Source organism: Pinus tabuliformis, chromosome J, assembly GCF_031772625.1.
Source record: "Pinus tabuliformis cultivar Carrire ecotype Pingquan chromosome J, CPIR1, whole genome shotgun sequence".
In the NCBI taxonomy this organism is placed as follows: Eukaryota; Viridiplantae; Streptophyta; class Pinopsida; order Pinales; family Pinaceae; genus Pinus; species Pinus tabuliformis.
The window spans coordinates 616160378-616175716 of NC_142295.1; the positions used below are offsets into that span (position 1 = coordinate 616160378).

The 15339-nt window shown below is 36.7% G+C and overlaps 1 protein-coding gene across 1 annotated transcript in view; it reads right to left on the reverse strand.

Moving 5' to 3' along the window:
- The window catches only part of LOC149228458 (uncharacterized), a 412049-nt gene extending 401345 nt beyond the window's left edge, over positions 1-10704 (reverse strand). Inside the window, exon 1 of the mRNA XM_089380786.1 lies at positions 10365-10704. Within this exon, the coding sequence (XP_089236912.1) occupies positions 10365-10480 (116 nt within the window). The 5' untranslated portion in view covers positions 10481-10704. The remainder of the gene's footprint in view (positions 1-10364) is intronic.
- Positions 10705-15339: the final 4635 nt, after the last annotated feature.

The window sequence follows — 15339 nt, forward strand, 5'->3', positions numbered from 1 at the left end:
CTATCTCTATTCCTCAAATACTTGGAACAAGGGTTTAGCTTAACAAGGGACAATGAAGCAAATACCAAATAAACTAACTTATGAACATACTTCCCATGAAACACAATACTAATAAACAAATAAAACAATTTACTTTACCATGCATCATCCAAGATCCACCATAAGAATCCTTGAAAAGAGATCACATCACATCACAATTCCACCCAAATGAAGTTACTTAACTAGCCCTCCATAGTTGTAATCTCCCTTTTTATAACATGCCAAAAATTGTCTATCCAGCAATTTGACAAACACTTTTCATGCTGACATTTCGCCAAACACTTAGAATGCAATGTGAGAGAAACCTTTGTGATACAGATACTTTTGTTAAACAGTTTACATGCCTTCAAGAATGAAACCTTTATCCAACATAAAATGCAATAAAACTCCACAATGTTGAACAGTAATATCTTAGCCAACTTATTTATTAATATAGAATATGGTATTACATACCAATTAGGAAATTAGGAAACCTGTAGCAGCTTAGAAAATGGCACGATTGGCTGTAGGTGAACGCAAATAATAATAATATTCTGCCTACTAGTTGCTTCTCTTCAAGACTGCACTTAACTGGCCCTTAATTTGCGCATTGTCACACTAGAGAAGGGGATATACTAATTGATGAAAATGTCTTCTTAGAAAGATGGGGTGGCACCCCTCATGAAGAAGGGATGGCTCATAGATACCCCTATGAGGTAAAGCTATGTGATGAAAGGAATAATCTTGAAAAGAATTATGATAAAGGTGTGGAAAACGACCCAGATTCTCCTTTAGTGTCTGAAGAGAACCCTCCTCCCATTACGTGCGACAAGACCTTAGAAAGGGGGGTTGGTGAAAGCTTTGGTAATCTAGGTGATGATCAATCTTCGTCAGGTCCACATGACTAACCGAATGACTTTGAGAACATGTGTGTCGAGACAATGAGTTTATGGAAAGTGAAGTTGAGACTAACCTTACCTTTCTCAAGGATAGTACTCTCGATGATTCTCCTTTTGAAAACCTTGAGGATGGTGGGAAAAATGAGTTTATGGAAAGTGAAGTTGAGACTAACCTTACCTTTCTCAAGGATAGTACTCTCAATGATTCTCCTTTTGAAAACCTTGAGGAAGGTGGGCCCATTAGCCCCTTAGAGGATGATATTGAAGATTATTTCCATATTGAAAAAGAGAAATGGGAAATTGTTGGTCATCAATTTGACTGTGCTCCCATTTATGACACCAACAAGGAGGTTGAGACCGGTCCTCCCTTTCTCCCGAGCATTATTTATGAGGACATATCCATCGATACCTTTGGTAAGGAGAATTATCATTTTCCCTTGCATGTAAAGGAGCAATTAGGGATGATTGATTCTCCTTTTTGGGAAGATCTTATCTTTGGTACCAGCAATGATAGTATTGATAAGGCCCTTGCTCATACCTACCTTTCCTTATGATTCTGGGAGTATATTCAAATCACTCGAGCCTCTAGAGTTGGATTTTCAGGAAAAGGATCCCGTTGAGAATTCACCTTCCCCTTTGCCCGTTTCTACTGTTCAATATATTGAGTCTTCATCCAGTGATCTCCTCACCCCTTGTCATATGATCTCAAGTAACCATAAGCCCAAGTATAGTGTCAAGGAAGAGCCCCTCATTGATTATACTTTACCGTCTTGGACACACCCTCAAAGTTTTGATCACTCCATGACCTCTCCTCTCCAAAGCGACCATCACCTTAAGAAACCATTTGTTTCACCCCTTCTTTCCCTAGCCCTTCGTTCCCCTCTCATCACAACCTTGTGGCATCTACAAAGCATAATATTATAGGCAGTGGTTGTGATAAGGAGTTCTTGAGAGTGATCATTCATTCCACCATTATGTACCTAGAAGGAAAGCCCGGGACCTCTGAATTGACCTATTTTCTTTCTCTTAGGACTTGTGTTTACCTCGAAAGGAGATCATATTTTCCTGTCTCTCACCCACTTCATCCGTCATGTGACTATGTCCACATTCGATTTGGTAGTTGCTACATGAGTAATCATACTGGCAAGCATATGTATATTGATGTGATGATATATTGGTTGCACTGGCTTTATGATTACACTTAGTATTAGACTTACTATATGCATGTTAGGATAGGATGCATTGCATGCTCATTTTCTCATTAGAACTAACATCATATGATATTTCTCATGTTAGATTAGATGCATCTAAATTAAAATTTGTATATTTTACTTTTCTATCAATTTTACGGCCTAACATTAAGCATGTGTGATCATGAGACGTCGTGAAAGCATGTTGCCCCACGTTTTTCATCTATTATATGTGCAGGTAACAAGTCTACAATAACCAAGAGATTGTTGGAGTTCTCGTGACCTTTCGTTCCAATGGCTTCGTCCACTTCTTCGAGAGATCACGTCCTAGTTGGAGCCAGATGTTACGACCATTTTGTGGGTGACACACTGAGATCCCTAGGAAAATTTTTTCTCCAAAATAGTCCTTAGCCGACAGCCCCCTTGCAGCCACCAACTAGCTCATTGTGCCATTTCTCTGCCACTTGAGCCAGCCATGTGGTCCCTCACCCATCTGCCATGATCGTATGTTTGAAGGTGGGCCTCCCAAACCTAAAGGTATGCCTTGTCATTTGGTAATTGAGTATTGTAGTTTGCTTATCATGGACACTTCTGGGCATAGATTAATGGGGGATTCAGCAGAAAATGTGGGCTAGGTCTGCGCTCGTCCCTTAGACTCCTTTTGGATGTTAACCTGGGATTCTAGTCCAGTGGCATCTCTTTCACTGACCATTTGGCTTTAGGGATGGTATTTCACGGGAAACCCTGATTTTGGTTGTGTGGTCCCGCTCCCTCATCCGCATATATTACCCCATTTCCACTCATTATTACCCCATTCATCATTTCTCCCACCTGGGTCCACATTCCTCCACTAGGTCCACATAGGGCTAGCTCTCCCCTTCCCCTTGCCTACTCCTTGGGTCAGGCCTAAAATGATGCCCCAGAGGTTGATGCAGCGAAAAAGAAAAGTAAAAGCATAATTGGCCGCATTAAACAAGAAAATGTACCACAAAATGCAAAAGATGGTCGGGACAAACACATTTAGCAAGTGAGAAAAAGCCAATACATGAGATCTACCCCATCATCATGGCTATCACCCTGGTTCCTAACGGTTCTATGAGCCTCCTTCATCATATGGGAACCCATGATTGTCCCAACCCCTGGTGGGCAATGAACCACCCTATCTTAAAATGGGTTATCCACCACTACATCCCACACATCATACTCTTACCCCTTGAGCTTGGAGCAATTAATCAAATAAAAATCATAAAAAGGCAAAAGGCATATAAAGAAGGGTGGAAAAATAAAGGTCGAGGCACCTCAAGTACCACGATTGCTCCCTCCTATACATTATATACCCATGTGTGGGCTTCCCTTTTATTAGCTACCCTTGTACCCCAACATGTGGCCCAGGGATGCCCCTTCTCATCCCCTACTTCATTCTCCTCTCTATCACATACCACCACCTTTTAAAGGTTGTACCTTGAACAAATTATCCCCTTTAGAAGTAGAAACCACCTAGTAGAACACTTGGTTAACCCCATTTGGAGTTTGAGAGATTTTGGCGCATCTGAAGCACATTATGGAAGGGTAAACCATTATGAAGTCCCCACCTATGGTCCATGGTTGGTAAGCTCATTTACTCAATTTCTCTAAGGACTTGTTGTACTAGAGGGCTAAGGGACGCATTAGATCTTATGCAGAATTGCAGATGGTCTCCATCTTCGGTTTGGTCTCCCTATACGGGGTCCTAACCCTCTAGAGGGGACACTGGCACATGTAGGGTGTGCGTTGAGAGCCATGGACCTCCATAGCAGTAGACAGCACTCCATGGATCACTGATGATGTTCAGAGATTGCTTGAAATTCAAGATGCACTTGGTTCACCTTTGGCCAGCTAGCCCCACAGATGTACAATGCACTTGGCAGCTGACCCAGAACTTGTAGGATGATGTGGCATCACCTACACCATCATCGGAGCCCTTACAAATGATCTACAGGCATCTTCGACTCATTTGGAGACCCATGAAGTTATTATTTCATCGTGAGTAATAAAAGTAGAGCTGCATAATTTATTGTATATATATATATTTTTTTTTGTGATATCTTTCTCATTCTTTAACAAGTACAAGTAAATCTTCTCGACTTATAATTGTTTTGGATTAAATGAAGGCAATACATGTAACCTTTTGGATCAATTACTTTTTTAATTGAATAATTATATCTACAAGTACACAAGCTAGAATTCACTAACTTTTCAAGAGAAAAAAGGATGTAATAATGATGTGTAAAATTTAAAACTGGCAAAGGAATACAGGTTGCTACTCTCAAATGTAACGTAGAATATATGCTAGCCATTGATTTTTCTTTCATTTGACACTTTAAACTTTTCTAAAGGAATATTTGAAAAAATTGTGAAATATAAATGTGCTTCATAAGAAAACAAATTGTGCCCACGGGGTGTAGAATAGATGGTGATGAGGTGTATTGTTAAGTCACACTGTGATGTGAAGATCACCGGTTTGAAACTATTAGAAAATGTAAAACGACAGCTATTATATCTTATTTACCTTAACCTTGATAGTGCTTGTGAATCTTTAGTTATCTTCTTTATATTTTTTAGTTAGATCTTTCATCAAACAATATCAAGAACAATAAAAATAACAAAAGAGGACACAGATATAGGCTCTCAACCAGGGCAAAACCCCTTCAAGGGGGAAAACCTAGAAACTCCTCTTATTAGAACCTGCTTCAAATGAGATACAAAGATCCAATCACTAGACCAAGTCCTTCTCCTAGTACCAAGTCGGCCCTTTCTCAAGTCCTTCCTTGTCCTTCTCCTAGTACCAAGTCGGCCCTTTCTCAAGTCCTTCCTTTATTCTTACACCATGCAACTTCAACCTGCCAGCTACAGCACTGCTACTCGACCTGCAACTTGGACGCTGCAATTTTGGTCTTGCAGCTTCCAAGGAAACCCTAGATCAACCTCCTCTTAAGACCTTCTTAGAGCAAGATAGCTCATCCTAAGGTCAATGAGGTCTAGATCAAGTATCCTCCCTTCCAGCTATAAGATGTTGCACTTCGTCCTCCTGCAACTTTAGCCTCTTCCTGCAACCTAGAAACCCTAGAATTTTGCACGTGTGAGAGAGATAGAGCCCAAAAACAATAGATTTCGTCCTTCCGACTTCTCCTTGATGACTTTCACACTCCTTCTTCTTGTTTCCCAACTACAGATCGAACTCTTTCTTGTAGATCGAACTTGAGAGTGTGTCTCAAATGAAGTTGAACTGCTCCTTTATATAGCCTTCTCCTTTAGGTCAACTTGATGATCACAGGGCCAACTTGTACTCTTGGAGATTCCAAGACTTTCTAGACTGAAAAATAATTCTTTTTACAATTAGAAATTGACTGAAAAGGTCTTATAAACATGATGTTGACTCCATTGACTCATGCAAATAAATCCTAAGACCTAACAAACCCTAGAAGCACAAAGAACATGCTTTTACCTAGAAGACCATATGCTTTATTAATAATAATTTTCTTCTTTTCTTGTTTGTTACATAGGATACATATTGAAATGAGTAAAACAATTATGAAGACCAAAACTAGTTCCATTTCTCAATACTCCCTCTTAACTAGGGAGGTATTCGTAATTGTACAACCAGTACAACATCATATCTCAAACTAAAGAGTTCTCAAGAAGAGTCGGATTGATAAGCCATACTCTAAGCATCATCATCATGACCAGCATTGTCCCTGAGGCCTAACTGGACAAGCTCTTCTTTAATCAAGAGCATTATGCTAAGAGGCTTTACATGTGATAACGCACTACCTCTCTACAAGGTACATACCCCATCTAGATGTCTACAAGGTATGTCCTTTTAAGACTATTCTTATCTTGGATCTCCAATCCTAAGTCCTCAAAGAATACCACTCTTCTCTTGGATACAGATCCCATCCTCCAAGAGTGTAGGTAAGTTTCCTTTCTTGGATGTTATATCCTGAAGGAAACCATAGATGCTTATATAATCCTCTGCCATTCTCTCTTCATCACCTAAAGAGGAGAATGCACATGTAATGTCCAACATCACTCCCTCTCAAACCAAGAGGACATCCCTATTCTCCTTTAATCTTGAGAATAGAACCTTGCTCCTATACATGGATGAACATTATGCAAAAATGGTTTATCTATTTATCTAGAGCAACTTAATCATGTAAAATTCTAGACATGCCACTATCATATGCTTCTATTATGATGTTATGCAACACATACTATTGTACAGGAAAGATTAAACTTCACAGAGAACTTGACTGTCAGTGAACCTTCTTTAATAGTAAAGATCCTTCACTTCTTCCTCCTTTGCTTTCTTCTCAGGTTCTCCCACTACCTCAGCTAAATGAGCTTCACTCCTTTCCTTTATTTTGTTGTTCTGCTTGTTTGGACAGTCCCTCTTAAAGTGTCTAATTGCATCTAAAACATTGCACTTTCGACATGTCTTTCTTCTTGGACTTACCAAACTTTCTTTTCTTTAGCTTCTTAACTCGGGCTAGAAAGGCTTGAGATTGCTCATCAGATCAAATATCATCTTTGACCTTGATCCTAGATTCTTCTAATAAGCACTATGCCCACAACTCACTGAAGGGAGTTGAATCCTTCTTAGAGTAGATGCTTGTTGCAAAGCTGCTCCATTCTGGTGGCAATGCATTTAGTACACAAATGGTTACTTCAGAATCAATGATTGGTTCCCCAAGTCCCTACAGATGGTCTCTTAGTTGAGAGACTCTCATGAGAAAGGATGCCACATCCTCATCCTTTAACTTCTTCATTCTATACACCTTGTTCCTAAACGCCAGCTTTTGTCTTGTTGTACTTACAGAGTACAAATTCACTAGCTTGTCCTACATGGCCTTGGAAGTCTTCAAATTTGCAACAAATGGACCAAGAGAATCCTTAATTCATTCAGTTATGATCCTTTGAGCCCTTACTTCCCCTTTCTTGTACTTTGTTAGTTCTTGTGTCTTATCTTTCTCAGGTTCAGTAATTCCCCAGTAACATATTCCATTACTTCTTGTTTTGTGAGTATCAAGTCAATTATTTTCTTCCATGCTAGATAGTTTGATGCCCCAATGAGTTTGTTTCTCTCTTTGCAAAAAGAACCCATATGACTTGAAGATTCAAGCATGATGTAATAATATGTTACTTACTTGAGATCAAGATTCTCCTTGATGATGTCTTCAACCTTCTTTGATGCCTTCAATATTCTTGAAGAGTCTTCAACAAAAACAGCTTCCAAGATCCTTGATAGACTTCCTTTTTGCGAGATCAACACCCTCCTTGCGAGATTGATGTAGTCTTGATCTTCTTCAATGTAGAAACCCTAGATTAGAAGGGTCTTCTACCAACGAGCCTTTAACCAGATCCCCTCAAGAGACAATTTTCCTTGTAGTCTTCTTCTTTCAGGTTTTGAGAGCTTCCTATCTTTTGATCAACAATTCTTTCTAGTGTCCTTCCAGCTGCCTTCCTTGTTCACCTTAGCTCTGATACCATGTTAGAAAATGTAAAGTGGCAACTATTATATCTTATTTTCCTTAACCTTGATAGTGCTTGTGAATCTTTAGTTATTTTCTTTATCTTCTTTAGTTAGATCTTTCATCAAACAATATCAAGAACAATAACAGTAACAAAAAGAGGACACAAATATAGGCTCTCAGCCAGGGCAAAACCCCTCCAAGGGGAAAACCCAGAAACTCTTTTCTTCTTAGAATCTGCTTCAAATGAGATACAAAGACCCAATCCCTAGACCAAGTCCTTCTCCCAGTACCAAGTCGACCCTTTCTCAAGTCCTTCCTTTATTCTTACACCCTGCAACTTCAACCTGCCAATTACAGCACTGCTACTCGACCTGCAACTCCGACCTTGCAATTTCGGTCTTATAGCTTCCAAGGAAACCCTAGATCAACCTACTCTTGAGACCTTCCTGTAGCAAGATAGCTCCTCCTAAGGTCAACGAGGTCTAGATCAAGCATCCTTCCTTCCAGCTACAAGATGTTAGCAGCTGCACTTCGTCCTCCTGCAACTTCGCCTCTTCCTGCAACCCAAAAACCTTAGAATTTCACACGTGTGAGAGAGATAGAGCCCAGAAACAATAGATTTTGTCTTTCCAGCTTCTCCTTGACTTTCGCTCTCCTTCTTCTTTCTTCCTAGCTATAGATCGAACTCTTTCTTGTAGATTGAACTTGTGAGTGTGTCTCAAATGAAGTTGAACTACTCCTTTATATAGCCTTCTGCTTTAGACCAACTTAATGATCCCAAGGTCTTGTACTCTTGGAGATTCTAGGACTTTCTAGACTCAAAAATAATTCTTTTTACAATTACAAATCGCCTGGAAGGGTCTTATAAACATGATGTCGACTCCATTGACTCATGACAAAAAATCCTAAGACCTAACCAACCCTAGAAGCACAAAGAACATGCTTTTACCTGGAAGACCATCAATAATGAGCATGAAACCCATGCTTTAATAATAATAATTTTCTTTCTTCTTTTCTTGTTTGTTACATTAGATGCCCTTGGGACGTTGTTTCTCAAGCCACAGGTCAAGCCTGATGTAATCTCTAGAGAACTCAGACAACTTGACAAACAAAAAATAAGAAAACTAATCGCAATTTTTTCATGATTGAGCAAAGGCAAGCATATAGTTAAACATTTGGAAATCCCATCAAGAACAATTGAACAATACACTCCAGAAATCTACAAGAATTTTATAACAGTAGCAATATTTTTAATAGGGTACAGTGCATTCATCAGACTAAGTATTTGGCATGAATGTTTTGCACATTTATTCATGGATTTCTGCCTGCTCTTAGTTATTTATATTTCAAGTCTATATAAATCATAATTCACAAACCTGGATGGGTAACATTCAAATACATTTGGAAATATTACCATAATTTTTTTAGAAAATACATTTTATATTTAAAGAAAAATGTTTACATACAGGAATGTGAAAAGTGGAAGGGCCAATGAACATCATAACCTCTTCCAAAGGAAATTTAAAACCAAAAGAAAATCAGAATAGACAGTAGGGTCCACAGATTGGGTATCTCAATTTGCAAGTTTGTTTTTTTCGATTGGGTATCCCAATTTGCAAGTTTGTTTTTTTCTTTTTTGAAAATAAGCATGGCTAGTTGTCTGCCTTTTGCTCTGTGTGGGATGATATACACCATAATTTTTTTAACAAAACAAATTCTGTAATCCACTTAACCATGTTGCATCAAGTTATCGATACAAATGTCAGATGGTTCCAACAACGAATTGGTTAGATGGTGAAGAGTGTTGTTTCGTGCCCTCCAGCAAGGTTCAAACCCCAGAGACGCGTTTTCCCCCATATGGCCATCTCGCTCATGCAAGCTGCAATATTCCATGTAATATTCCCAGAATGCGGAAGGACACGTTTACGTAAAAAAAAATGTCAGGATAGATGAGTGTTAAAAATGACTAGTGCTCCGGTTGCTAGGTTGCTACTTCTTCTGCTTCACTGTTGTTTCACAGTTTGAGATAAGCTTTACCCGTTTTTATCTGGAACATATATATATCTTGCAATAGCATATCAAATAACTTTTAGAGCTGTATAAATTTAATGTGCTCCGTTTCTTATCACCTCGCATAGATCCTGTTGGGCTTAACTTGGGACATGCTTAATGCAGTCCCGCTACTTTCTGTATATGATCCCCAGTTCTATTCACCATATTTCCTTTCCTACTTTTCAAAATTCCATATAAATCCTTGGGCTGAATCCATTGTATAGGATAGGATAGATTTCCAAATGCCCGATCACGTTCTGCTGTTGTTGCTTTCTTTTGATTAAATAGCAAGGAGAGGAAAGCGGTATAGAATAGGTTTTAAAATTATTTAAACAGAGTTATTTCAGCCTTACATTAAGAGAAGACTAGCCCAACTGCAATAACCATTTGAAAAATTGCTATGCCGGCTAAATTTGTCCGTAAACACAGTGCACACCAGTATAAAATGACCTTATCTGGATTCAGCTTGGCTTTACCAGCTGCAGGAACCGAACTTAATTTATTTACACTAAGGCAAAAGCCAGAAGAAAAAACGAAGAAATAATAAACCATTTTGCTTCGATATCTGAACTCTATAACAATCCAAATAATCCAGCCATTTTCTTTCTTCCTGAGGAAGCTGTTTTAAAAAACAAAGCATGAGGAAATATTGGACAAACTGCAATACGTGCAAAGGAAGGGAATTGTGAACCTACTTGAGGTATGCACTTATGATTTTTCTCAGAGCCTTGATTTCCAGAACTTCCTCTGATTTGGTGACTTTCATGCCCATGCCCATGCCCAGGGAATCTGCAATCGAAACGTCTTCCATTGCTGTCGTTTTCCCTTACACTTTCACCCGCAATTCGATCAGATCAAATAGCAGAAAGAAAGAAAGGGGCGAAACAATTCCAAGAACAATGAGAAACGCAAATGCGCGACTTAATCCTTGGAAGGTTGCTTGAAGGTTGGCTACCCTTTCACAAATAGTTACAACATTCTCCTGTGAGTCCCTCCTCGTAACCTTTGCAAACAAATTAACATTAGTATTTGGTCATTGGGATGATTAAGGATTTCATAGGTTTAAATGGTATATAGAGTAACACAGTGTCCTTTTCTTGCAACGAAATTTCTACAGAGACCTTTGTACGGCCCTTAATGCAAGAAATGAGAATCTATGTTCATATATCCTAACTAACTAATCTTTTTGGGGAAAAATAATCTCAAATTATTTTGAAAGGAACCCAACCAAAAAAGATATAAACTGGAAATAGTAGTATAGGGAATAGTAGTATAGCTTCTAAATGGTTTGACTATGCAAGATAACTCTATGAGCAGGATCTCAAATTATTTTGAAAGGAACTCCAACCAAAAAAGATATAAACTGGGAATAGTATTATAGCTTCTAAATGGTTTGAATATGCAAGATAACTCTATGAGCAGGATCCCAAGGTTGACCATCTCCTTGGTCAACACTGATACTGAACTCTTCACGGTGCAAGAGGTAGAGATAGGTATCAAGAAGTTGGGTGTTGGAAAAGCAAAAGACTTAGCTGAACTCTAAGCATAATGTCTAAAGTGGGGCTCAAATATCCTTGCACCTCACATTACAAAAATTTTCAACATCATACAACAAGGGCTCCCCACAAATTGGACATCTAGTCTGCCAATACCTCTTTTCAAGAGAAGTGACGTCAATAATCCCTGCAATTATAGGACCATCGTGATAAACCCTTTGTTTGCAAAGCATTTTGGAAGCATGCTAGAAAATAAAATTAGCGAGTGGGCAGAAGAAAGAGATAAGTGTGCTAAAGGGCAAGCAAGTTTTAGACCTAAACATTCCAGAGTGGATCATTGTATAACTTTAGGGTACATCATTGAAAAAGTTTGGGAGAAAAAGGAAGAAGTCTTTTGTTCTTTTGTTGATTTCAGAAAAGCTTTTGACTCGATTCCTAGGGATAAGCTTTGGTATAGAATGGAGGAACTTGGGGTTCCTAAACATTTGAGAGCATTTGTGCATAGGCTGTATGAAGAGGTGAAAGTCAAAATTAGAACTTTAGCAGGCATTTCTAAAAGTTTTAGAAGCAATATCGGGGTCAAGCAAGGTTGCACATTGTCTCCTACCCTTTTTGGTTTATATATTGACAAGCTTGAGGAGTGGTTAAATTCGCAAGGGGGTGATGGTATCTATTTGGGCAAGTTTGTTATAAGGCTTCTTTTGTATGTAGATGACCTTATTCTGATTGCTAAATCGGCTCTTGGTTTGCAAGAGCACTTACTATGTCTTGAGCATTTTGTTACAAGTGTGGGGATGCAAGTCAATATCAGCAAACGAAAGTAGTGATTTTCTCTAAGAAAAGAAAACATAACCAGCGTAAGTTCTACTTTGAAGACAACATTCTGGAAGAAGTTGCGGATTACAAATACCTCAGAATTGACTTCAACAAAAATCTAAGCTGGAATGGTTGTAGAAAGCAAAGAACTTTGGGGGTTGGAAAGCATTTTATGCTTTTCAAAATAGGTGTAGAGAGACAGAGTTATGGGATTGGAAAACCACTCAAACTTTTTTTGGGCTTCTAGTGATTCTGGTGATTCTCTATGGTTGTGAACTATGGGCCCGCAATACATCTAATATGCAGTGGAGACAAATTGAGAAAATTCAAAAGCGTTAGATTACAAACAAATTCAAGATTAAAAGTGCAGTTCTCTATGCTATTTTGTTAAGTGAAACAGGGGTTGTTCCTATTGAAGCAATTGCTATGGTGCAAGTCATAAGGTATTTAAAAAAAATTGAGCAAATGGAAGAGGGTAGATGGCTTAAGGTTATCTTTAATGACAGATTGTGCAACAACAACAACAACAAAAAAACTTGGATGCAACAAAATAACAAATGGTTTAGTAAATGGGATATTTGCTTGAACGTGTGTCCCATTAATAGCAAAGAGATAAAAACTTTTGTTATGGAAAAATTCTACAGGCGTACTTGGGATAAGGAATTAGGAAGAAAGAAAAAGTATTATATTGAAGTGTTTAATCTTACTCATAATCATCAACCAAAAGCATACATAGAGGCCAATATCTCTTGGAGAGCCAAAATTCTTATTGCTCAATTAAGGACTAATTCTCATCAACTTTGTTGTGACGCAGGGCGTTGGAAAAGGCCAAAAGAAATATGGAAGGAAAGAGTATGAATTTTTTGTTCTTCTGGAAAAGTGGAAACAGAAAAACATTTCATTTTAGAATGTGAAGCCTTCAAAGGCAACAGGGAAAGTTATGCAGATATGTTGGCAGCGAGCTCTCAGGATAATCTATTTAGCGAGAGCTTTGTCGAGAAGCTAAGAGCATTTATTGTGAAGCTTCACAAAAAAAAAAGCAAAATACATCAACCACATGAAGAAGCAATATGTCTCATAGACTATCTTTAACCTCGTAAACATTAAAATAATTTCTTTCTTTTTCCTTGTCTTAAACCCACTCTTCAAAATTTCCTCTCTTGTAACTTAAGAAATGAAAAATGCGAAAAAAAAAAAAACACTAAACATATTTATGACCATACCAAAAATTTCCAACTAAATAAAATTGTTAATTAAATACTGCAGACCTCATTGTAAAAGCTTTTTATCCATCTAAATAAACATCTTTATAAAATATATTCAACGTATTTTATCTCTCCTTTTGCTTATATACAAAGCATAAAGCCAAATTTACCTAGGGACAAAAGAGGGAGTTCTTCATAAAGCAAAATTCATTTTGATTTATGAATTATTTTTTTATAAAATTTAATGTGAAGAATTGGTATAAAAAAAAAAAAAAAAAATTATAATACAATTATTCTAATTTATATATTAAAAAAAATATTTTAGAATTATAAATTTAATTATTCTAATTTTTGTGTTTGGAGACACTTTATAATTTAATGTAGGATAGATATGTAGGTGTACTACAAGTATATAAACAATTTTAAATGTGGCTTTAATTAAAAAATAAATAAACATTTAAATGGTAGCTTATTTATTAATAAAAAATTAAAAGTTAAAAGTAATATAAAACTGAAGTGTGAATATTTAAATGTTGTCTCCATTAATATTAAAAAGTTAAAAGTAATAACAAAATAAAATTCAATTTGTTATATTATGATTTAGGATTTTCTACAATATCATGGGCCAATACCATGGTTTATCAATACCACAAGCCCAAAAGCCATAACTTATTCCACAATCTGAATATTTTATATCAATATGACAAGATTCATAGCCATGGATATTCACCCCCACTTTACTGTGGATATTATTAACTTGTAAATAGGCTTTGTTACAATACCATGGCTTATCAATACCACATGCTCAAAAAACATAACTTATTTCACAATAAAAATATTTTATAACAATATGACAATATTCTTAACCATGGATATTCACCCCACTTTTTTAAAGATATTATTAACTTGTAAACAGGCTTTGTTACAATAACATGGGCCAATACCATGACTTATCAATATTACATCCCCAAGAAACATAACTTATTTCATAGTCAAAATATTTTATAACAATATAGCAAGATTTTTCACCATGGATATTCACCCCCACTTTGTCTTTAATATTATGAACTTGTGATACCATGGCTTATTAATACCACATGCCCAAAAATCATAACTTATTTTACAATCAAAATATTTTTTTAACAATATGACAAGATTTTTAACCACTTTACCATGGATATTATTAACTTGTAAATAAGTTTTGTTACAATACCATGGGTCAGTCATGGCTAATCAATACCACATGCCCAAAAACCATAATTTTTTTACAATCAAAATATTTTATAAATCATTTATTTTGATTTAATTTTACACCATTTTTTTAAATAAATATAAAAGGAAAAAGGTTGTAATTGCTTTTGAGATATATATAAACTCTCTATCCTCATGACTACGAAAAAAATTCTCATAGAAATTAAATCAAGGTTTAAATAAAATTAAAATGAGAATATTTTTATAGATAAAGATGTGAAATGATGTGAAATTTATATAATATAAATAATATTATAAAGAACCAACATAGATCCATCTTAACTAAGGATCCAAGCGATGAGAGCAAGCAAAGTGACTAACAATAATCGAGGAAAGATAGTGCATAAGAAATAAAGAAATAAAGAAAATCATTTTAATGTCCACGAGGCTAAAGATAGCCTATGTGACATATTGTTTCTTCGTTTGGTTGATGTATTCGACCCTTTTCTTGTGAAGCTTCACAATAAACGCTCCCAAATTCTCGATAAACCCCTCGCTAAATAGATTATCCCAAGAGCTAGCTACCAAAATATCTACATAAATTTCCCTGATGTCTTTAAAGGCCTCACATTCTAAAATGAAATGCTTTTCAATTTCCACTTTTCCAGGAGAACAAAAAATACATACTCTTTCCTCCCACACTTCTTTTGGCGTTTTACAACACTCTATTTCAAGTGACTAACAATAATAGAGGAAAGATAGTGTATGATTCTTTTACGTTTTTCATTATTGTATTTTCTTTGACATGATTGATCCAAAATGTAGGCTTAATATTTTACGACCAATTGAGTTTTTTTAAATCTAGACACTTTCTTAAACACGATACAATGGGATCAAATTTAAGAGGGGGGGGTGGAAAGAGAGAGGGAGGGAGATAATGATAAAGTTAGAGGTTGGGGAGA